At 37.5% G+C, this 25,660-nt stretch overlaps 1 protein-coding gene across 7 annotated transcripts in view; it reads left to right on the forward strand.

Moving 5' to 3' along the window:
• EPHA7 (EPH receptor A7) overlaps nucleotides 1–24,953 on the forward strand; it is a 163,412-nt gene extending 138,459 nt beyond the window's left edge. For 3 of the 7 annotated variants that reach the window (XM_065836021.2, XM_065836015.2, XM_065836016.2), the window contains exons 13-17: nucleotides 278–487; nucleotides 1,535–1,684; nucleotides 5,676–5,869; nucleotides 6,992–7,147; nucleotides 21,177–24,953. In XM_065836021.2, the coding sequence (XP_065692093.1) occupies nucleotides 278–487; nucleotides 1,535–1,684; nucleotides 5,676–5,869; nucleotides 6,992–7,147; nucleotides 21,177–21,372 (906 nt within the window). In that variant the 3' untranslated portion in view covers nucleotides 21,373–24,953. Of the gene's footprint in view, nucleotides 1–277; nucleotides 488–1,534; nucleotides 1,685–5,675; nucleotides 5,870–6,991; nucleotides 7,152–8,307; nucleotides 12,477–21,176 lie in introns of those variants that run through there. The other 4 variants (XM_065836017.2, XM_065836018.2, XM_065836020.2 and 1 more) reach the window with 3 other exon arrangements.
• The last annotated feature ends 707 nt before the right edge of the window (nucleotides 24,954–25,660 follow it).

A 25,660-nucleotide genomic window follows, 5' to 3' on the forward strand; every position in this document is an offset into this window, starting at 1 on the left:
ATCAGGTAATCTCTCTTAGAAGAGGCTTGTCAGGACTTAGCCAGAAATTTATAGTGATTAACAAGTTTTGTTACTTCTAGTACATTAACTACTCACACGTTTCTCAACTGGATGTACTGCTTTATCTCATAAAACTTGTGTTTGAAATGAGTTTCTTTGCCCCTGGATGAATTGCCACAGAAGTAGTAAATAAGTAGAAAGCTGAAGTTGTGAAACTAATCCTTATTTTTCTTCTCAGTCATGCTAACAAGAATTGCTGCTCCTTTCTTCCCTCCAGAAACATGATGGGCAATTTACAGTCATTCAGCTAGTGGGGATGTTGAGAGGAATTGCTGCTGGAATGAGATATTTGGCCGATATGGGATATGTACACAGGGATCTTGCAGCACGCAATATTCTTGTCAACAGCAACCTTGTTTGTAAAGTATCAGACTTTGGCCTTTCCAGAGTTATAGAAGATGATCCAGAGGCCGTCTACACTACTACCGTAAGTGAAATCGATGGGTTTTAGTAGTTTTGAATTGTGGTTATTAAGAAACAGCACATCTTATGGACAGTATAGATAAGAGAAATAGATAAATTGCTTGAGAAATATTAGCTAGTCAAAAGGAGAAGAGTCTCTTTAGAAATGTGTCTGGAATTAGGGACTGATAATTTTGTAAGAACTTTAATTTTTATTTGGTAAAGTTCTCAAAATTTTGCACAGTATCTTCATTATTCCCTTCCTCATGATTTTCTGTTTGAACAAATATTGAAGTTTAACCCATAAAAATTTTAATTGTCTCATTTACTATGAGTCAATTAAAATATTTGTAGGCTATTACTGTTTTTCAGACTAGATTTTATCACACAAAAAGTTGACTAGCTTGAGGCTAGGCTGTGACAAAGCTCAACTCCTGTATTTTCCCTTGCTTTTGGGTGGGACGCTTTTCTTAAATAAGCATTCACTGGGCACACTATGCTCTTTATTCTTTTGTTGAGCCAGCTCTACTTTCCCACCCGTGGGGCTTTGCTGTACCTATTTTCTCATGCTGAGGGAAGGAGGGGCCCCTGGAATCTGCTCCAACAGGCACAGGGATCGAGGAAACCGCACCAGTGTTCGTGGCTGTCACTCCTGCCACGGGGGTCTAAAATAGGACCTCAGTTTAAATACGTCAGACCAAGATCTCAAAGTCAGCTGGATTTATATGAACAGGATGACACTACCCTCCCTAGCTTCAGCCAGACGGGACTTAAATGACTAGGTAAATCAGATGTCTAGCCAGCCGCTTAAAATCAATGGAGAGATAAGCATTTCCAGAGAAATGCATCCAACTTAGCCTAGACAGGTGTCTAAGTTTCTGTTTCTGCCTGAACTTCCTTAGACTGCTTTGAAAATTCTACAGTAGGTCAACTATAGTAGATATCATAGTTGCTGCTTCTGATGTTGATGGAAATAATTGGAGATGCACTCTACAGAAGATGTTATGGAAATTTTGTGGATAAAACAAACAAGCAAACAATAAAACTTTATTCTTTTCTTTATATTTCTTAGGGTGGAAAAATTCCAGTGAGATGGACAGCTCCAGAAGCCATCCAGTACCGCAAATTTACTTCAGCCAGCGATGTGTGGAGTTATGGAATAGTTATGTGGGAAGTAATGTCTTATGGAGAACGGCCTTACTGGGACATGTCAAATCAAGATGTAGGTTATACTTTGACTGTTTGTGCGCATGTGTGTGTATTAGAAAAAACAAAAATTACATACTGTAAACACATATATATGTGTTTCACTATACATGCATAAAATGTTGGTTTAGAAATAAGATTTATCAAAATACTGTAAGTGTTCTTACAAAATTAAAAAGATACAGAGCTTTCACTTTTTACCTAAATCTCTAAATATTTCTTTTGCCATGTGGATGTTGTAGATTTCTGTCCCAAGTATCAAGTAAAATTGGAATATCAAAAATAGTAATATATGCTCTTCACTCTATTATACTTCAGCACAGAAGAAATTATTTTTTTCCAACAAAAATAATTCTGAGGTTTCTGACCTCAGAGCAATGATTAATGAGCTGATAAAAATTGTTAAAAATGTGAGTGGCAGTTAATGACCTACTTTGGCTTTTTCAAATTAATTATGCTGATTAAACAATAGCCTTGTTTGCATAAAATATGACCCAGACCAACAGGTTAGTGGTAATAGAACAAATGGGTGTTAATCTTGATTTCTGACAAGAGTATCTATTAATATAGAAATTACATAGGAAAAAGCCATACAGGTAAGAAAGATGTCAGAAAGAGTCTCATTTAAAGTTCTTCACGTCAGGGTCTTGAGTGTTTTTTGTTATTATTTTATTTTTTGATTGAATGATCGACATCAAACTTGAAAAAAAAAAAGATAAAAGTGTAAATGATGAGTCAGTTTGGCACAGTGCAAAGTTGTTAATATTTGACAGGTCTCAGTGTCAAAGATTTCATGGACTGTCAAAATACGGGCAAACAAGTCCTTGGGGCAGAGAAAGAGAAATATTTACATTCCCTAGACACCAAGTAGAGTTTCATTTCTTTTGACACCTTCCTTCTGTACTAGATTTAAACATAAAAGAAGTCTGACAGGAATATAAGATGCCTCAAAGGCAAACCTTACCTAGCTTTCAGGGAACAATAAAGAAAAACTTTCAAATAGTGGAGAAATTTTGGTATCTTCATGCTTCTTGTTGGATTTTGAGAAGTATCCCCATGCAAGTAAAGCGCATGACTGAACCTTTTTCATAGAACAGCTAATTACCGTTTCTTGCAGTTTTATCTCTTTTTAGCATCTTACATAATAATCTTCAATAGCACATGGTTAAAAGATGCATCTTGGTAAAATAATTTCAGATATTCTTGTATGCTGTGATCTTCAATCATATCCTGAAACATACCTCCCAAAATATATACACATCCTACCAATCCCCTGAGTAAATATATGATGAAAAAATTTTGAATTATCTTATGATTAGTTATTGATTCTCTTTCACAGTTACCAATGGGAGTATTTAACTGTAATAAAAAATGCTAAATTTTTCTGATTTTGCAGAAGCAATCAAGCAGTTTATATATCTTAATTATATAATTTGTCTAAAAGTGGATGTGGGTGCAGTCATAAACCAGATCTCAAAAAAAGTATGTCTCCCTGATTTTGGATCTTCAGATGCCATTTATTTAATTCTGCTTCCTTTAAGACATTGTTTTAGATTGATGGAGGATACAAATCATTGTTGCAATCTCTTTTTAAGCAAAAGTCCTCCTTTGAGTAGCGACTAGAGTCAGGGTGCACCAGAATAATCATCCTACAAGCTCCCCACAGAGGCACATCGGGCTGAGCACAGGTGATACACAGAGTTCACCCAACTTCTCTGATCAGTGGGCTCCCCTCAGCTTGATCCTTTCTAGTAACAGTAGCCCTAAACCCACTGCACTTTACCCTTTTCCTCTGTTAGATGCTGGTGGTTGCTAGTTCTTGCTGTCATTCAGTTACTAACCCTAGTGCAGATTAGTTCTTCAGAAAAGGCCTAGAACTTAGGCTTGCATATTTTTTTCATTGCTGTACTCCTGGATTTATTACCATTATTATGATTATTAATTTGTATTATTTTTATGTACCCAGAAGCAGAGTGATAACACTACATTATCCAGTTACCCGTATTTAGTGCTTCTTTGTTGGCAACCAGTATATACAGACCTGGCCCTCTTCTGTTCTACTTCACATCCTCAGATAGCTTGATTAAGATAAAAACATACTTGACTTTTAACAGTATTCCCTTTTTCTCTTTTTGCAACAAAAGCAGAATCTGAATAAAAAAAAAAAATTGTGGGAAGTGTAAATAATATAAATCCATTCTATTAGTAGGAGGTCCAGCTCTGTTGTTTTGTTTTGGTTTTTTGTCGCTTTGCTTATTTTAAAAAAATATAAAAATCTGCATCTATTTTGTTATCTCTGAGTACTGATTTTTGGAAGTCAAAGTCAAAAGTCAAAAATTCTGCATTACTTTTCATAATACACCTTTTGTCCTATACACACTGTAGCTTTTCAGTTTTATTGCACTGCTGCTTCTGAGCATAAGGAGCTGTTCTTTTATGTTTCCTCTTAACACTGCTCTGAAAGATCCAAATTTTACTTTTAATGTTTTCTTTTCTATATACTACTGTTCTTCCAATTCGCCTGCTCTTCTACATAAATACTCTTTCCCTGCCCTTTCTGACAGATAACTTCACTTACTCATTCTTCAAGGCACAGATGTTACTACAGGAGTTGAATATTTCTCAGTCATTTTTGAGTTGCAGGACAGTACTGTCATTCTGAATGTTCAGATAGAAAGCTGAGGCCCAGGGAGACGAGGAAACTTTCCTGGGGTCAGAAGGACATTCTCTGACACAAACATGCAGTAAGCACTCTGCCGCTGGGCTATACCTCCTCTTTTCACAAAACTGATTTTCTGCAAAAGGTTTTGATACAATCATGGTTCTCAGCCAGCTTTTTTAAGATTATTTTGTATTCTTTGCAGTTCTGTCTACTTTGCAGTCCTGTCTACTTTGCAGTCCACTGCTTTTTCATTTTCTCGTACAACCTATGGAATATTTCCCATCTGAGGTTATTATTTTCACTAAACTCTGGATATTCACCAACTTTATTTATCATAGCAGACCTACTTCCTAGGGCTACCTCCAGAACAGCTTCTAATCTTGCTATCTATAGCAACCACGGGAGAAGACAGTCCTATGCGCTACCCTTCAGGAACAAGCACCCTTCCTTAGCAATTCTAATATTGCTATGTCAGTCAATGTCAATAGACTTGAAATCCCCCATGAACAGTGTTTTAGTCCTTTTTCACAAACCTTTTTATCTGCCTTGCTTCCTGATGTGCTTTCTTATCCTGCCCTCAAGGTTTACAGCAGTTTCCTCTGATTTTATTTTACCCATTTTTATTTTTTACTTAAATGCAAATGGACTTGTCTAAGGAAATCAATGGGTGAGTATAATTCTTGGTTCAGACATTTATGCTCTCCTTCAATCATATCATTATCTGGCAGCATCTCTTATTAAATCTATCTTTCTGTTTAGGTGATATATTAAAATACCATTCAGCCAGGTCTTCATCTCTCACATGGCACATTTCTGCTACTTTATCATTAATATAACATGGCTAGACATAGAACACAACTTTTTTCCCTAACAATTTCTGTCCAGTAAACATTTTTCTTGGATCCTTTTATAATATCTTCAGGGGTTTTGTATTTTATATGTGCACACGCAGATCTCTATCCATTTACAAGTCAGATGCTTCTACCACACACTCTTTCATAAAAGCCTTGAGGCAAGTAATAATGCTTTCTAAAATAACTCCATTTATCAATCTATCTGTTGCTCTCTTGGTGAATTTAATTGTTGTTCGCCACTGCTCACTTGACTAGGTAATATATCTATGTTCTGCACATATAGGACAATATGCTTAATAAGCCCAAAGATACAGTTGGGGAAATTATTTGAAAACATGAAGGCTAGTGTCAAAACAGCAGATTCATATTTTTGCAACACTGATGGCAAATTTTATTTCTTGATTTTTTTTCTTTTATTTCTTGAACTGGGTAGCAATATATATTCCTTAAATATTCCTTGATGAAAAATGATTAACTATGTTGGCTACTAGGTTATAAAAGCAATCGAAGAAGGCTATCGTTTGCCAGCACCCATGGATTGCCCAGCAGGACTGCACCAGCTGATGCTGGATTGTTGGCAGAAGGAACGCAGTGAAAGGCCAAAGTTTGAGCAGATAGTTGGTATTCTGGACAAAATGATAAGAAACCCAAACAGCTTGAAAACCCCAATGGGAACCTGTAGCAGGTAAGAAAATCCTTAGTGTGCATTCTTTTGATGGTGCACGTGGCTGGTTCTGGATGTTCTGGATGTTCTGCTTGGTGGCTGGTTCCAGTTCACACTTACTCCATGTGTCCCTCAGTTCCTTCTTCCTTCTGTTCCCTGTTTTTACCTTCCCTCATTTGGCCTTCTTTTTTACCATGCTGAACAAAGCCCAAAAGGACTTTCTTAAAAAAAATAACCAAAATGAAGAAAGTAAATATCATGGAACTAACACATTTCTCAATGAACTACTGCCTGCTCATCACTCTTTCCACACTCTCACCACTAGCAGTCTTTGTTTTCCTTGTTTCTTAAAATTGTGAAGTCTGGAGGGCAAGGATCATAATCTATTATACTTTTATATGGTGCATCCTTTGCCCTAAGAACTACTACGGTAGAAATAGTAATTAGCAATACTCATGCTTGGCCAATGTGCTTTGATAAGCTACACTGTAGATTTTTGCCTTTCATTTTCTGGCTTTAACTCCTTTCAGTGATTGCATCTCATTGTATTTCACAGTGTAGCTTTTAACGGCTTCTTCATAAATTTCGGGTGGATTATTTAATTGTGGTAATCTTTTGATCTGCTAGCTAGATCACTGCACTAGGAAATCAACTGGCCTGTGTTCTGCTCTCAGTTCTTCTACTGACTGATTTGCTGTGTGACCTTAAGCAACTTACTTCGTGTCTCTGCTCTTTCCTTGTCTCTGTTTTGTCCCATCCAATTGAATAATGGCAATAGCTGCTGCTACATTTTCTAAGATGCTTAAAATAATAGCATCTTTATTATACCCAGCAAATTTAGTTGCAGCTTCTGTCATGCTAGGTAATAAGGTTGATTTTCTGTTGGTAACAATAGTCCATTAGGCTGATTTTGCTCACTCTGACCTTTCATCTTTTACGTGAGCAAGCTTAGGAAACACATATTGTGAGTTACAGAGTAGTCAACAGCTATTCACGGAATAATCTAAACTGTGTATAAAGGCCTATTACTTTCTACTCTTGACATTTTAAATCCCAAACTTATATAACTCTCACCTTGCTAAATACTCCCTGATGTTTTACTCTCTTTGGAAACAACTTACTTTCCTTTTTCCTTCTCCGTAGACCAATTAGCCCTCTTCTGGACCAGAACACTCCCGATTTTACCACTTTCTGCTCCGTAGGCGAATGGTTACAAGCTATTAAGATGGAAAGATATAAGGATAATTTCACAGCAGCAGGCTACAACTCTCTTGAATCAGTTGCCAGGATGACTATTGAGTAAGTTAGTACTGGGCATGTTTAACTTGCATTTAGGGAATTTCTAGGTAAAATAATACACAATGTTCACCTCCAAAACTTTACCCTGAGTACAAACATGGTACTTGGGGATAAGCCAAGCCGATTTAGCAGCATCCCATGAAAGGGCAAATACCCTGTTACCTATGTGTGGCATCACTTTTTTCCCTGCTTTTGAGACCAACTGAAAGAAAACCAAGGGGCTAGAATTTGAGGGAGAATGTGGCCCATTTCAAAATATGTGTGTATAGGAAAATAACCACTTTGCCTTCACTAGTTAATTGGTACCTTCTCCAGACATGTACTAGAAGATGTGGAATGTTCTTCCAATTGGCTGGGGGGCTGTCTGTGTCCTGCAAAAAATGACTTTGCATTAGGATAAAACTCTATGGAAGCAAAACAATTTTCTGAAGGCAAGTGTGGCCTGTATTAGAGCTGCCATCTTAAATGGGTCTTCTTGGCACCCTGCAAACAACATTCTTGTCCTGGTGGTTGCCAAACACATGTTATTCCTCTTATAGAGAACAGTGTTTTTCTAAACAAGTTTCTAAACCATATTCTCAAGTTTGCAACCCTACTCTTGCCTAGTTGGTATCACTAGGAGACTCACCCTATAGCTTGGGAACTGTCATCAGAGCCCACAAGCTTCTGCTAGATCAGTAACACTAGTAGCAGTGGAACTGAACAGCTGCTCTTCTTCATCTGCATGATGGATATGGGTCAATATGCAAAGGGTTTCTCTAGGCATCTCTTTAGGAAGCCGGTGGTCCCCAAAATCTTGTATTTAGGTAACTTTGTCTTGAAAGCCATCCGAAGTATTTTACAAGAGAAGTGTCTCTTTCTTCGGATGTCCTTAAAGGCACAATAAAAGGTTATTGTAGTGCAAAATATACTGGCCTCATTCTTAGATGTGGAGCCACATGCGGTATAATTACGTGATACTTACCATGTAAATGCATTGCTCACTGAGAAGTTGAACAGCCGCCTCTATGAACTTCACAGTACTGAGCTGAGGTTCCAGTGTAACTTCAATGTTAGAAGCTGGTAGCCCAGAGCACTACATAGCTTTGACTCACAGTTTAATACCATACAATAGCAGTCTAAGTTGAAAAATTAACAATGTACGCATTTATCTTCCCCAGGGATGTGATGAGTTTAGGGATCACGTTGGTTGGTCATCAAAAGAAAATCATGAGCAGCATTCAGACTATGAGAGCACAAATGCTACATTTACACGGCACTGGCATCCAAGTGTGATAGACATTTCTCCCTTATGAGGGAGGTGACAGACTGAGAGAACAGCACTGGCCTTCACTATATATGAAGTGCTGCTAGAAGACACTTGATTTCCTGGGTCCTTCCTGCAGTGAATAGAAGAGCTACAAGAAGCACCTACAGACTTGAACTCCTAAGTGCCACCAGAATTTATGAAAAGGGAATTAGGATCCACCAGTGGTGGCAAGGAAAACAGCAGTGACAATAAACAAAGTACTACCTGAATAAACATACAAACACCTTGAGCTCTCTAACCTCCTTTTTATCTAATAGACTTTTTAAATGTACATAAAAATTTAAAAAAGAATATATTTGTCAGATAAAATCATGATATTATTGTTGAATTCAACAAAATATTTTCCTTAAATCTGTGATTTCTGAATCTTTTTTTAATCATATGTGTTTATTCTTCATAAAGACATTCTTTTAGTATGATGTTTATATCTTTGGACCTTTTTAGTGCTAATTCTATGACACATACTACACTGGGTACCTCTGAAGGATTATTTGAGTTCCTAGAGATTTAAGAAGCATGACCAAGCAATGTATATCTGTCCAAACTTTGGTATCCTTTTGTGCCATTTACTTTTGTTAAATCAACACTATATCAACATGGCTAGCTAATTGGCAGGGAGTCAGGAAAATGCAAGTTGCCAAGAGCTCTGATATTTTTTAAAGAATTTTTTAAGGTTACACATATACTATCTTTTAAAAGAAAATAAAAGCCAAAAAAAAAAAAAAAAAAAAAAAGAAAAAAAAGAAAAGCAATAATGACCCCTAAGTAGTTCTAGGCACTTTTAGCAAATTGTTTGCAAGATGATTTTAATGGACTAGAGTGAAAGTGAGATATATTCTAAGATGTAGATCTACAACTGTAAACCTGCTGAGACACTGCGTTGAATGGACAAGTGATTGTAGGAGTGTCTCAGAGCATGGGTGCAGTTCTCCAGTGTTACCTAAACCATTTAATCTGAGCACATCACGTTTTTTTTCTATACTCTGCATTAGCAAATCTGAGAGAAATAGCTGGAGTATATTTTATATGAGTTTAAGCCGAATGCAGTCCAGCTGTCAGAATAAGGACATAGATTTTATATGAGAACTGTAGAGCATGAGGCAAGGGGTAGTTCAAAATTTTCAAGTTTTTTACAAGCTTTTGCTGCTCTGAACAAACATAGGTGTGTGTGTTCACACAGACACAGCAATCATTCATCAGGAACACAGATGCAAGAGTAGTTGCTCAACAGAATATCTTTTTACACCATTTACTTATAGATGAATTTTGTTTGATTAAAATATATAACTACCATAAGCAATAATGAATGATGTCTTTAGGGATATTGCAGGAATGTATATGAACCAGAGAGAAATGCTTTAAAAAAATCTGAAAATTGTGAACTACCCCAGCAATGAAATGCTGTACTTCCAAAGAGAATTAGGCTGCTTCTATTGATTTTAATAGAGAAAGATCCCAGGGATCAGTCATAAATTGGTCTTGTTTGATAATGTGGGCATCCACACAAAAAAAATAAAAACAAAAGAAAAAAAACCTGTAAATGTTCCTTTGTAAAACTTGTAAATTTTATTTATACTGTCTTGTTTTGTACACACATTTATGTGTAGTGAGCTCTGAATACATTGAAAATGCACTATATTTTTCTATTTTACTTGCAGAGCATCACAAACATGTATATTCAGTGCTACATAATGTGTTTTCCCACATTTAGGACCAAAGATAGTTATTAAAAACTTAAATGCATCATTTTCCCTCTCCTTTTTTTCTGCCCCTTTTTAGATCACTGTACAGTGTTATATTTGTCATTTTATTTATTTGTTTCAGTAGAAAAAAGTTTGGTTATACTAATTTTTTGTCCCTTCCCGCCTTTGTTGAAGAAAATCTGTAAAAAGCTTTTAACTAGCATAATCCCGTTACATAGACACTTCCATTTGTAATCTTTGTAATAGACTGTAAATATATTTTTGGAACTATAATGCAATGTGCATAAGGGTTATTTTTCAGTGTCCATATATGATTGTTTATACAATTCACAGCACTTTACAGTCATGCTGAGAAGCCTAATTTATTGCCTGGATTTGGGCAGAGTAAGAAAAAAGGTGAATATTCTTATTTCATATTAGATTGTCATTCAGTAGAAATGGAGTTATTTTCATGTATGCAGCTCAAGATGTTTTTTTAACTATTAAAATAAATTTTCTAGAAATGGTGTAGAAGTAAGACGCAGAGTAGACTGCATGCCCAATATTGAACTTAGTGCACGCAAGCACTCGGCCAAGGCACTTCAAGTGGCCGTTGGAACACTCTTAATTAATCAACATCCATTTTGTGTTATGACAAAAGCTAAGTGCCTCACTGCTGGAGTGAGTATCAGGGTGCTTGTCAGTTTTACTACTGTTTTAAGCACCCAGTTATGAATTTAGGAGTCTAAGTTCAGATGCCTGCTTCCTTATAAATCTTGGCTATTGTTTCCAAGGGCTTGGTGAATAAAGGTGCGATGCAGCAATGCTGGTATTGCTGAGAACCCATGAACCCTAAATGCAAGAGAGTTCAGGCCAGGCTTCACCTTTAAGACTTGTTCAATATTCTGAAGCACAGAGGCCTCGAAGCATGTGTGGTGACCTGGGCTCACACATGTAAAAGTGAGAGCCCTAATGGTATTTCTTCCTTATTTTTCCTTGTTTGATTTAAGCCATCTTCTTTGAATATTAAATAGATTTAAGCATTCATCTATATACCTTGACTGCCTTAATGTTGCCACAGATTTTTACACATTTGAAAGTGGTAGAGTAGACCCAGAAAGCACAATTGCTATTCAATACTCCTATCGTAGCTATCTGCTCAGAACATTACTGCGATTTAGAGCACATGCATGTAAATGGATTTGTAACTGGTAAAGCAGCAACGTATTGATGTTGGTTGCAGTTCCACAGGTTCCAGGAAAACATAGTCCAGTGAAAGAAAAATAAAAGGCCAGAGAAAGTTGATGTTCCTGAGAGGAACAAAAGAAAAAGTTGGGTAAGAAGGAGGATTGAAGGCTAAATGATGAAAAAAAAACATCATCTCAGTTCTGGCCTAATTTCATTGAATTTGGAAATTGTCATCTCTAAAAGACAGATTAGCAGACTGTCAGTGAGGTTGATCTTCCTTGATTTTATTCATCTATAAGCATCTAAAAGAGAGAGGCCTAAGACAAGCAGGATGAATCTCCCTCTAGCAATGCATATCTCTATTACCTGTAGAGGGAACCCAGATGATTAGCTTAAAATAGGTATCTAATGTCTAGATAGTTGAAGTTAGGTGAGGTGATTCCTACCCTATATGTCCTTAGCTGATACAATTTCATCCACAAGCTGAGTGTCATAGAACGACAGAACCTCCACTACTAGTATCTCACAGAACTGGGCTTTATCACAGAGAGAGTTGATTTTTCTTTTTTTAATTCAGAGATTGGTAACATATCATCTAAATACTTTTTGTATATGGATATTAATTCTTGAAAAAAAATGTGATTGTTCTGAGAAAGACCTGCCTAGTAAGTTACAGTTATTTAGTATTTTAAATAATCAGAAATATTTGCTGACATACTGCTTCAGTCCAGAGGTTATGTGATCAGATATGATAGTTGCTGTTTGCAAAACCATGTTTATATAAAGCCTTGTCATGTAAAAATCTCCAGGAGGCAAAGATGCTTAACTGTATCTCAAATTGAATGTTGCCCTTAATATCTCAATAACTGAGCTCTGTCTGTATTATTCTCCATTTAAAATGAGGGTTTTATATTTGTTTAAGCTGGAGTTATCTGGCATCCACTGAGGGAGTTTGAAACAATTATTTTAAATTAAATTTGCTTTTTTCCACTAATAGTAATACATGTTAAATAGTTTCCACTGTTTTGAATGTTACAAAATCTATTGCTTTAATGTGGGGGATGAAGGGGGTTATTTTTGGTTTGTTGTTGGTATTTTTTTACATTTATTGGTTAGTAGTTGAAATAAAAAAATAATGATTTGTCCTTAACTTTCTAAATCATTCATATGTAACAACTTTGAGAATGATTTAAATTCCTTGACTTTTGGGTTACTATTGAGATGGCAATCATGTCACAACAGCCATAATACCAAGTGATGCCAAGACACTCTGCCACAGGGGCGGATTCAGCTGGCATTCTGTTGCATAGTAATGGCATGAAACCGTCCCCCAGCTGTGTGTGAGGAGCAAAGGCTAACTCAGTCAAAAAAAGGTCATTTCATCTTTTAAAAATAGATATATGTGATATGTTAGAGCTAACACATCCTTAATGCATTATTTCCTACATGCAGTTAGGAACTGATATACTCATCGTATGCATTTGGGTTTTTGCAGTTTTTGTTTGTTGGTTTGTTTATTTATTTGTTTTATTTTAAACAAGTGACATTTGGCATGCTTGTTGAAGAGAACAGTTCCCAGATAGAATGACAAGCTGAGTTTAAGAAAAGTACAATACAAATTCTTGCCTAACAGTAACCGTGGCAGCAGGTGCTGCAGGGGTATTCAGGCAGATGGTGCTATGATTTGCTGAGCATCTAGCACAGCAGGGTTACTGCACGTTCAGGACCTGTTAAGATTGTACTTCTGATGAATTAACTGATATGTAGAAACATGCGATTTTTTTTCCCCCTCTAACTTGGAATGGACTTGCAGATGGTATATTTGGGATTCACTAGACTACTCAAAAGTCTTAGCCTCAAACCAGTTTCTAGTAAAACAAGAAATTCTGGGCAGCAGCCTGTATTTTCTTTCCTATTCCCTTAAGGGTTGTCAAACACAGCCAAAAACTGCTTATAAACAGAGGTTTTTATTGTTTGCATAGTGCAGCCTTCTTTTCTTGGGAGTAGGCAGTTCTTTAATTGAATTTCCTGCCAAAAGGATCAGGGAGGGATGATGGGGGATAGTGCGGGGGGGGGATACAAAAGTTTTGGGGAAAGAAAAAAAAAAAAGAAAGAAAGAAAGAAAAATCCAATCCAACAAATGACCTGTGAAACCCAAAGTGTGACTGGACTCACCATTTTTTGTAGCACATTACATACAGGAATTTGGAAAATATAAAAGATTAAACCAAAGGCATAAAATCTGCAATATCCTGACAAAAGAGTAGTGGCAGAATGCAAGCTACATTTGTGGGAGTTTTTCATCTCCAGATTGGGTTTTGTGAGTTTTTAAGTTAGGATAATTACCACACAAATTTAGAATAAAGTCTGTTGAGGAAGGCTAAGGGACAAAACTAGTATGTCTATTAAGTCCATTAAATTCTCAGTGCACTTTCAGCATGGGTAAGGATTAGGCAGTTTGAAAGTGAAAGGAGTCGTATGGAGTTTATATGCTGTACAGACTGTGTAGGTTATGTCCAGAGAGATTGTGAAAAGTTAGAAGCTAAAGAGGAAACCCCTCACTTTTGTACCTGGTTAAAAGTCAGAATTTGGGAGGGAATGGAAGGAGAGCCATTCACTATACGTGACTCTACGTCATACGGCTCCACAAGATATCGCTGGCAGAGGAGTTACGGAGTGTCAAGATTTTTTGTTGAACTAAAGAGACATTGTTAATAAAATATACCTTATAATCTAATATGGAGTGGTTTCAGTGCTCTGATTTTTGCTCAGGCCAGATTGGAATTTGTCAAAGAGATTAAATTGAGACAGATGGGAAAGCAACTGGTAATACGCTAATTCAAGCAGACTTGAAAGAGACATGAAAGGAGAATTTTACACTAAAAGCCTGAAAATAAAACATGGACTCTGATGATATTTACTCTCAGAAGGTTTTAGAGTAGTTTTCTTTAAGTCTAGGGTAATGGTAGCAGATTTTAGCATTGATACTGTACGAACTGGATGAAATTAATATCTAATTAGGGTGATCAAAAAAGAACCACTAGTCAAAAAATAGTTGATGTCTTGATAGACTGTGAAAAAAAGATGCGACACAGCCATGCGAAAACTTGTGTAGCCAGCCAAATGCATCTTGGACAAAACAAGACATAATACCTAGTGCCAGAAGAGCTAAATCAGGAACAGAAAATCTATTCATCCATGGACCAAGGCTTCTGTGTTTAATTTAACCAAATAATCAATTGTAGAACTGTGCTGCTAATAATAATTAATACTAATAATGAAAAACTATAGCTAAGAGGTCATCTGATGAATCATAATATGGCTAACATTGAAAAACACAGTGATTAAGCCACAGCTATGCCCAAAGACTTATGTGTGCTACTGGTATTAGAATTACGTGACTCTTGAGTATTTCAAGTCAGCTATAAACTGGAGACATTATAGGCCCAAGTCTATAACTAAGCCTTCCTCTTTTGTGCCAAATAAAAAGATGGAAGGAATGCTGAGGAGTCTGTAAGGCCTATCAAGTGCAATACAAATCATCTTCTGATTAATTCCTTATAATTACGAAGAAAAGCGTGAGTTTATCCCTTACAAGAAAAAAACTTCCTGCTCCAAAGATGCCACCTCGCTGTTTTACGAAGACATCAAAATCTAGCTTGAAAGAGGATGGACTGAAGAGTGATAAATACAATGTATCCATGTTTATCCCTTGCATTTCACCTCTGCAGAAACATTACCCAGGCAATATCTTGACTATCATTCAACCTGTCTTACTAGGCCAGCTTCCACTGGCTTCCTCAAGGGCTGCATGTCCGTTTTTAAGATGTTTGCTGCAAAACATGCTTCAGTTTCCTTTCCTCAGGGACCAACCAGACTGTGCCAAGAACACATGTGTAGCTTAAGAGTAAGAAGGTGCAGGAAACTCAGATTAGTTCTCTTCAGAGTGTTCTTTTCAGTCATAATCACAAATTAAATGTATTTGCCCACAGAGGCTGCTCATAGTAAATTATAAGAGAAATATGATTGGTCTAGAATCAAATTAGTAAAATCACTCAGATACCTCCTGAAGGTCACTCAGAAATGGCTGGTTTTAGTTGGTGGTTAGGATTTTGTTCAGAAAGTGAAAGAAGTGGGTCTACGTGAAGTCTGTGTGTGCAATTTTCACACTCTGTAAAACACTCTACATAGCAAAGCATGGAGCTTTCTGGGCAGCAGATATCCTCTGTCACTGTCACTGAAACTAGATAAAAAATGCAAAATCCATGAGTTCATAGGAGTAAACAAACAAACAAACAAATAACAGAATCAGACCAGGTCTTCACCATTTATTGTCTGGTCTTGGCAGTTCTGGTGCTTCCTTGTGGTGTCAGTGGAAAATTAAGGTGGGTCCAGTAAACAAGAGGAACACGGAACTGGGTGGAGTGAGGAGACTCTGGGAACTGAGAGGCTGAGAGGATGTGCTGGACCTATGGGTGACTTTGGGCAAACTTTGTATTTCTGTTTCAGGATCTTTGCAGTGCAGAGCCCTTGCCTTCAGACTGTTTCATCCCAGGTCTCTCTCCTGGCTTTTTTACTCAAGTAACACCTTATGTCCTCTCTTTATTACTCTGTACAAAATAGCAGTGTCTTGTTCCCCAGTAGCCAATGTTTATACCCTCAAGGGCTGCAGAAGAAGACACTGTTAGATTCAAATCCAGGCAAATACAAGAAGAAATTGGGCCAGCAAGGCTCTGAGAGGGATTCCTAATGAGAGTTTCCTTTGATATTACTTGGCCTCAGTACTATCGATTGCTATTGTGACAAGAAAGCCTACACCCTACCATATTGCTTCCCTACACACTCCACACTGTCAAGAGCAGGAAGGGGGCCAGGGAAGAAGAAAAAAAGGCTTTCAGGCATTTCTTTGTCGTGCTCTTTTCAAGAGAAATAATTGTCTTGATGCCTACATTACCCAAACTTGTTCAAGAAGCAAATCCTCTTCAATGTTTCTTATTTGCTGGTAAAAGAATCCCAGATAAGCTGTGTGTTGTCTGTTGAAAATCTCGTTCACAAGCTGCCTCCTATCCCATGAAACTGCTCGCAAAGCACGGGGTGTTTCACAGGCAGTACCTTTCTTGTGGTAGTTACCTGAGTAACTCACCACCAGATGTCCATGTTTGATTCCTTGTGCAGAGGTGTCGCTGGCTTTTGAAGGATATTTCCCCAACCACGTGAAGGGAAACTTTTTTTTGCACTATGCTCTACTTCCATTTCTCCCTAGCTGGCCTTCATCATTCGTACTTACCTAGCACCATCCATGCTTCACTGGGGGGTAAGTAGAAGATGACAGTGAGGAAGGAACATTTATTATAGTACCTCAGCAACAACAAATGCAACATCTATCTACAACCAACAAACTATGGGTCATAGAGATCTCTCCAGGTGATCTGCCCTCTAAGTGCAGAAGTCAATAATGTAGGTCAAAACAAACACCAAAAAAAAAGCGTGTCTATGTGGGAGGGGCATGTTGAAACACAGAAAAGCTGAACCATCCAGGTTTACAAGAGACCACCCAGCAACACCAATGGTACAAGCTAATGGAGTATGCGTTTCTATTGGCCATACAATCTAAGAGGGAGCTGAATGGCAGAAATCAAAACACCTGGAGAGGGGACTATTTCAGGCTGGTGGGAGAAAATAATGATGATTTTATACTCCCGATAATGACTGGGAGGAAAGTCTCTTCTCATTCTTTCATACTATTATAAACCTACTTCTTACGGATTTTATGAAATTAATATAACTGGATTAATAGAAATCATATGGAAATTAATGCTTTACCTGTGTTATCTGCTTCTGATTTATTTGCTGGAAAAGAATAAAGATGTTCCCTAGAAATACTACATGCTTTCAGCCTAGCAAAGTATCTTAATTATGGAAAAGGAAAAAGAAATCCTTATAAAGTAAGCCTTCAAGGCAGCTAATACCGTTTTTACACTTGTATTTTGAAATAGTATTGTGTAAAGCTGAATTTATTTATTTTTTTTATAAACATCAGATGCTGACAAGTTATTTTAAATCCTATAAGATAGTATATATTTCAGAATGCTTTCACAAATTGTTGCATGATATTTAAGGTTGAATGTTGAGGTCTAAACTCACAGTGCTTCACTTTAGATACCAGAGAAACAGAAACCATACATCTTAGCATATAGTTATGCATCTATGTATCTGTTGTTGAGCCATCACAGCATACTTTTGCAAAATGGAATATTATATTTGACGCTTAGACTGTAAGTTCTTTTGTGTTGTTACTATTGTTTTTGTATTTAAGGCCTTTTGGTGATGCAAGCTCTTGTTAGCTGAGATCAGTGAACATTAGTAAGCAGATAAATATGGTGTAAATTGGTAGAAGCCATTTGATTAAAGTATGGTTGTATCTCACAGAGCTGATGTTCAGCTGTTACTGAACTCATTCTCCCTCCTTGTCTAGTGTTGCCAGAGCAATCCAACAGACTGACTCCCCTCATGCTTATTGGCAGCTGAACAATGGCTACTCATAGTTCAGGATACATAGCTGATGGAAATGTAATACCTATCTGGCATCCTTTTACCTCTGCTTCCAAGAATGCTCACCATATTTTGTTTTTGTTTGATGAATGACTTAGTTATTTTCTGACAACACATGGAAATTTTATGTATCTCTTGGGTAAGAAAGGCATAGAAAGAGTAAGATTGACTCAACAGCTTTGGGCTGCAGGAAGGTGATACAAGAAGGCCAACATGATACTTTCAACATCTGTATGGGAAGGGAGAAACTGTAGGTATTCATATATTGCCAAACATTTTGATCTGCAGCTGCTTGCCTTGGAAGAAAGTTGGTTAAGCTAAGCCTAATCCAAAATTACTTTCAGAATTCCTACTTGCACTGTACAGTCTCTTCCCTTCCTGAAGCACCTTTCTCTTCCAAAAATCCCCTCCCTCTTAAATTGGTGTTCAGACAACAGAAGACTATTGTTCTGAGTAAGAGAAGAGGAGAGGAGACTGAGGGGTGACCTTATTAATGTTTATAAATATATAAAGGGTGAGTGCCACGAGGATGGAGTCAGGCTCTTCTCAGTGGCAAACAATGATAGGACAAGGGGCAATGGGATCAAGCTGGAACACAAGAGGTTCCACTTAAATTTGAGAAAGAACTTCTTCTCAGTGAGGGTAACAGAGCACTGGAACAGGCTACCCAGGGAGGTTGTGGAGTCTCCTTCCCTGGAGACATTCAAAGCCCGCCTGGACACATTCCTGTGCGACCTCACCTAGGCGTTCCTGCTCCAGCAGGGGAATTGGACTAGATGATCTTTTGAGGTCCCTTCCAATCCCAAACATACTGTGATACTGTGATACTGTGAAGATGGAGATTTTTCATGGAAGAGGTTAAGTGTCCTGTCATGTCCCAGAAGAGCTAAAATATTGGTCTGCAGAGACCATACTTTCCCCTATCATTCTGCCATTGCTCCACTATTAGATAAAATGTGTATCATCTCTTTGATACTGCTTTTATGTGTGTTTCCTGTTGAAAAGGTGAATTTGGGCATCTATGTTCAGAGACAGTTTGGGGCTGTGAATCCCTGAAAATAGTTTCCTCGGGACACATCCAGATTTACTGCTGGGATACACTATGGCATACCCAGGGCCCTCATAAGTGTGCTGAGTGCTAGTTCTAGTTCAAGGTGTTTCCTTGCTGTGGAAGTTAGGGTGAGTGATAACTCGTGTGTGCTGGTTTTGTTTCATTATTAACTACAGGTATGGCCTTGGCACCATCAGAGACTGGGTAAATGAATACTAAATCTGACCATACAGATATCCCAACCAAGAACTGAAGGCATATGTTTACCTCAGTGGGGCTTGTCATCTGTCTTGTCCACTGTCTTTGACTGGCCTTCAGTTTCTTAAAACCATTTTAGGTTTCTCTCTCTTCCCAGCAAGACAGAGTATCTAATTCAGGAGTGACAATGGACAGCAGGGCAGCTAGAAACCAAGCATTAAAATAATGAATAACTAGGTCATACAAATGCAAGGAAATTATCAAATTGATTTACCATGTGTCACACAGGGATCTTCATCTCCCATCTGTTGATGTTTCATACTTGTTAGCTTGCACCTGGTCTCAACTCTGGTGAAACCAGCACTTGGCAATGAGAACCAGGTGCAGCCCAGAGTACAGCCGTGCCACAGTCCAAGGTATACACCCAGTGTCTCATGAATCTCTTGATCTGAAGACCTTCATCCTGGTGCTGACCAAAAATGTCAGTAGAGGCATAGCCAATATAAATGTAACCTGAGGTTTTAAATACCTTTGTATCTATGCATTTGCCTTTAGCTTTGAAGAAGTTCACATGTCAATCATTTTTACGAATTGAAATATCTGCTTACCTTCAAAACAGTAAAAAAAGGAACTATCAGGATCAAAAAAGTCTTATTTTTGGAAAGGATTTCTCCTCAGAGGTTTTTTTTGCTGCATTCTTTTCTCATGCATTCCTGGCATTACTAGGGTTTCAAAGGGCAGGTGCAAAAAAAAACCCAACTAATAGAAATTAAATTTAGCTAGTTAATACCTTCCCTTCATGTAAAGTTAGTCCCTAGGACACTACACTGTAGACAGAAACAAACAAGCAAACAAAAAAACAAACATTTTGTCCTTCCATCAGATTGCTTCCTCCAGCTTTTTTTTTTTTCCTTTTTTTTTCCTTTTTTTTTTTTTTCTTAAGCCTTAGAGACATTATGGCTATTAGTATTGTCAGATCCTCTTCTCAGTTTATCATAAAACATCTGCTCCCATAGTGTCCAGTTTGGTGACAGAGATGTATGGCATTCTAGAACATATTAATAATGCTCTTCTCTTGAATGAGTATCTTCTTTTTGATTCACACTGTTAAATAATCTAATCCATGTGCCAAAATGACAGATACTTCTTTGGAATCAACTACAAGATTATTGATTGGTATGGCAGGGGGACATTCCTCTGCTGGTTTATTTTTCTTTAGTATTAGTGTTACATTGGCTTGTCTCAATGTCTGTAATAAATTGCTTTTCTCTCAGGAATTTAAAATAATTTGGTTAAGAGATTGCTCACCATATGTAAAACAATTTTTCTTCAGTCTTGGCCTATATCCATTAGTCCTGGAGCTATATTGTTTTGGAGAATTCCCATGGCTAGCCTGTCACTAAATGTACAGTAAAATTGACATCTTTCCTTTTCTTTTTTAAATTTTTGGGGGTTTTTGTTTTTGGCAACACAAGCAACATAAACATTGTCTTGGAGTGCCTGATATCGTGTAATGACTGAGACAAGTCAGTTAAAATGTTTTGCAAGATTCTTCAGAATACTGAGAGCTTCTGACAATGTCAGTTAGGCTAAAGGAGAGTATTTTATTAGTTTACATGCTAGAAGCTAACTACCATGTGTATGCTTTTTTAATTAAGCAGAGTTTAAATTGAACACACCCGTTCCACCCTTTTCCTGCTTCTCTGTTTTAAAGAGTTATCCACATCTTCTCCCAATCCTTAATTTTATACCCAAACATCCATCTGAAAAACTACACCTCATTCATTTATTTTCTTTATTTCAAATTCTGAAATTGTCAAGTATAACCTTGTGGCTCATTGAGATCCAACATGAAATGAATCAACATGTTAGAAGTGTTTGCTTGGGAATCTTTGCATTTTTGATGTTTACCTACTTAGTTGATGAGAATTTTTATCAAGTAGTGGTGTATACATGGCAATGACATTGTAATTTGCCTCTATTGCTTCCTAATATCAGGATTCTGCTTCACTGCCAATTTCATATCTGTTGTTATTATTTGTTTGACAGAATCAAAAACATGCCAGGTGCTTTGCAAAACAGAGAACAAGAAAAATCCCTTTCCAGAAGAGATGACAGCCTGAATAGACATGGCATAATGACAGGAAACAAAGGAAGCAGAAAGGGGAAGCAAAACAAGAGTTATAACCATAAGATCATGAGGTTGGTTTGGAGGCACAGTGAACGCTATGAGGCATTTTTTTAAAGCACATAAGGACTGTAGTTGGGATTAGAGAATGGAAATGTAGAAAAGAAGCATGGAAAGGAATGGAGAAGAAGGGAGGAAAAAGACTGGCAACAGGAGGAAGAGTAAACAGAGGTGTATGGGAAAGGCCAGAACACACACCTGACAAACTGAGGATTATGACTTTTGCCAAGAATGAAAGACCACATCTGAAGAGCATGATGATTTCAGGAGGATGGCGAAGCAGGACATGGCGATGCTGCTAGATAGAGAAGAGCCAGCAAAGCTGCCCTGGAACCCTGCCCTGGAAGCTCCTCACACTCATACAAACCTGCTTCCCCATCTTCTTTCTAGCTCCCCTCTTATACACAAAATATGTATATAGAAGAGCAAAGGAGAAGGAGAGGCAGCTAAATCAAACACTTCCAAAGGTCCTGCTGGGGAAGAAGTTTAAGCTGGGATGATACAGATTCACTGATGCTGCTGCTGGTAGCAAGTGACACAGAGCATCCTGTCAGCCTTTCTCATACAGACAAATCAATGGGAGCCTTTGCCACTACTTACAAATAGACCTTGCTGAGAAATAATCAGCGATATTATGATACTCTAGCCAATCCAGGGCATTTTAAAATGTCCTTCATTCTAGATCAGAAATAAACAGAAATTAAAACATTCACAGTGAAATGGAAACAGGGAAGAAACATCTTTGAGCAGTTTCTTTTAAAGCTGAAAATAATAATTTCAGTATTACGGAAAGATATAAGGGGGATTTTGCTAATTGAAAAAAAAGAATACATTCTATAACTTTTCATTAACATATCTGATAAAATTTGAAATTATTTAATTATGTTGGATTGGCTTTTTTTTTTTCCTAGAAAATTGATGTTTTTAGAAGGAAACTGGAAAATTGTCATTTTCACTCTGTTAGACATTTTAAACTACCCTAATTTCCAAAGTAAGATTTCTTCAAGAGCAAGAAATTTGCAAAGTGGCCAGTCTAATCTCTTCCTCACTTCCTTCTCCTCTGCTTCGGTGATCAGACATGTCTAGTGATTAAGCTGCAAAGAGCAAAACCAGTTTCTTTGTCTCCCTCAGAAAAGGCATTTTGCCAACTTCTTTAAGAATTATTAACTAGCTATGCTTACAGGAAGTTACTTTTTTTTTGCTGCGGACTATGTCTCCATTTAAATCCTCCTCACAGCTCTTCTATTTTGCCTGGGAAAGTTTATCAGAAAGTATATTGGAAAGGCTCAGATCTTTCTATCTCCAGTGAAACTGGTTTTAGACATAGTTAGAGCGTGGCAAATGTACTGGTATGACAGCTGACAGACTACTGCTGGTGATAGAGTATTCTGTTACTTTGGCATATATAGACACTTTTTGCTTGGTGCTTCTGACTGTAAAGTATTTATGTTTAGGGTACTATAGGTAGTTGCCCATTCTATTTTTTCTTGTAAGTTTCAGGGGACAACACTGGATAATTTTTTCTTCTCCTTCAGGCTAACACAGTTTTGCATGAGTCATTCATCTTGAATGTGCACCAGAGTAATATCAAGTTAGTTGTTGTGACACCTTATCAATATGATGCCCATTTTCAGTCTCCTAACAGTAGGATGATGTAAGTATCATCTAGCGGAGACAACAGCCTTGTTTAAGAACATGGTGACTCTGGACAGGATTCAAATAATTCATCTAGGTGAGGAGGAGACAACTGAAAGTCATAGCTGAAATATTACCAAAACTCTGTAATTGGTTGGCTTTGTCCATCATTTGCCTGAACGTTTTGGTAAATGGTGGCTTACTGGATTGTCAAATGGCAGCAATGGCCAAGTACATTTTTTTAAGTTGTCTTCAATTTGAACTTTGCTTAAGTTAATCAAACTCTTCACCTCAGCATACCATTTTAGCAATGAGGTTTACAGGACCTGCTCTGTCAATGTAGAAACTTCAGCTACTGAAGAAAATACTAAGCAGAGAGCTACACAATGCTCAGCAGTGCTTGAAAAATCAGGCCCACCTTAGTAATTTCTCTCTACTGTTATTGAAATAATATTGGATTTAAATCATGTAGTCATGGAGTCAACTTACAAAATCTACCATGTTTACATTCCTCTTATAATAAAAAGTAGCTCGAAGTTTTACAACAGTCCACATATTGTTAAAAAAAAAAAAAAAGAGAGATTGTAAGGCACTGTCATCTCCCCGCAACACAGAATTTTTTACGTCGTTTTTACGTTTGAAAGATCCCTATTAACTCAACTGCGTATAACTTTTTGCAAAAAGAGGCTCAGCACAAAGCAATATCAAGACATAGTTAATAATTCTACTAATTACGTTTAACCACACTCCAGATTTTGCATAATTTTGCCCCTGCTTCTGGCATGATAGCAGATAGGGAAGATGTGTGCACCTATCTTCTGGCCCTGAGAGAGGATTCCACTGTGTGGCACCTTCCCACCCTCTGCTACCAAAAGAAAAAAAAAGCTAATTTCAATTGGATGAGGTGGCATAACCTCTGAAAACTTTAGTTTGATCTACCTTGTGAGTTCAGACACTGAACTAGATGCATGATTTGGGAAGGTTGTTAATACCAGCTACCTCAGTAGCCACGTGGTGTTAAAGGAAAAAGTTTTTTAAAAAAAAAAATAATTAAAAAATATATATAATATTATAATGTATCCCGAGAGTAAAGGACAGCATGGTTATTTTGCCTATAATTTATTTTTTTTAACCTTGCCTATACTTTTCCTGCCAATGTTTTCCTGTTGTTATCTGTCAGATTTTCCAAGAGGACACCTGGTTGTGCATAAAGTAAGAATAGCTGCACTGATTCAAACCACAAGTTCACATAATCCTGTGTACCTGGCAGGTCCCCTGCCATGGTAGGGGTACAGTCCTGTTGTTATAAGGCCTCCACTGTCCCATACAGATTAGGAACACCTTCAGCTGTTGACTTACAGACATCTTCAGGGCTCTGTATCCAATATGTACAGTTCAAATGCTTCCTAAATGAGGGGTGCACTATGTTTAATAGTCTGAATTTGTCCTAGATCCTGTGAATTTACTTTCTCCTTCTGTCTCTCTTTCTCTCTCTGTCTTGCCCTTCTTTCTTCTAAAATAGAATGACCAGGGCTGCATGAATTATTCAACATAAGAGTATATGATGTATTTATACAGTGATATAGCGATACAGTGTATTTATACAGTGATATATATGTTTTCTATTTTGTTTACAGTTTCTTTCTTAATCATCCAAATATCCTGTTTTACAGTTTTAATCGATACTGAGTGCTTGACTTGATGTTTTCAGAAAGCTGTCTAGTATTAATTATTTTTTTTCTTCTCAAGCAAGTTAATTTGTAGTCCCTGCCTGTGTATATATAGCTAGACGTATTTTTCCCTTGTGCATTTCTTTCTGTTTTATCAAATTTCATCACCACTTTATTGCCAATGGCATTCAAAATTGTGAAATCATTTTGCAGTTCCTTACAGACAGCTTCTGATTTAACTTTTAAAAATCATTTTGTATCAAACTTTCTCATCTGACAATTCTTAGATATCACATTTCCTTTTACTACTAATAAAAGTACTTTTGCTTAAAACCTTTGTTTTAATTCGTGCCTCAGTCCAGGAAGCTTTGCACACACTTAAGTGCCTGGTTGCTATAATTTGCTTCTGCGTTGTCCAGTGTCGGGGAGAGAGGCCTTCAAGCTATTTGTGGTTTATTAATTGGAAACCTCAAAAGTAGAGTTTAAACCTTCTTATTGCCTACTGGTTCTGACAGAGTGGTTATACAACCTTCAGAGTGAAAAATTGCTAAGGGCTAGATCCATAAAGTGCATTTAGGAATAGCCTTTAGCCTCTTCAATGTCCTGCCTCCTCACAGAAGCTATAAACCCAGATTAGGCACATCCCTCTACAATGAAAGGGGACAGCCAGGTGTTCAGCAACAGCCTCCACCAACTCTGGCATACGGAGCAGGGAACAGTCTGAGTGAGCTGGAGAAAGAGTCAGATGGGAGAAATAAAACAAGTGAATGGTGTGCTGATATTGGTATATTTTTCAACACTGCCTTACTCACAGGACTAGAGGGTGTTGTGAGGTAAGACTCTCAGAATCTCTGCCACAGTACCTTTTTCTCTCATTTGTTCCATGATTCCCTGCAGTGAGCTCTAGCACGGAACTGCAACACTGAAGTGCCAATCCCTCTCTATCTCTCTATCCCAGTAAATATTGTACTTTCAGTGTTAGGCAACAATTGTGTGAACTTTGGGGAACTACCACGTCAGTGTGAGCACCCAAAGCTGCA

The sequence above is a fragment of the Patagioenas fasciata genome, chromosome 3 (genome assembly GCF_037038585.1).
Source record: "Patagioenas fasciata isolate bPatFas1 chromosome 3, bPatFas1.hap1, whole genome shotgun sequence".
In the NCBI taxonomy this organism is placed as follows: Eukaryota; Metazoa; Chordata; class Aves; order Columbiformes; family Columbidae; genus Patagioenas; species Patagioenas fasciata.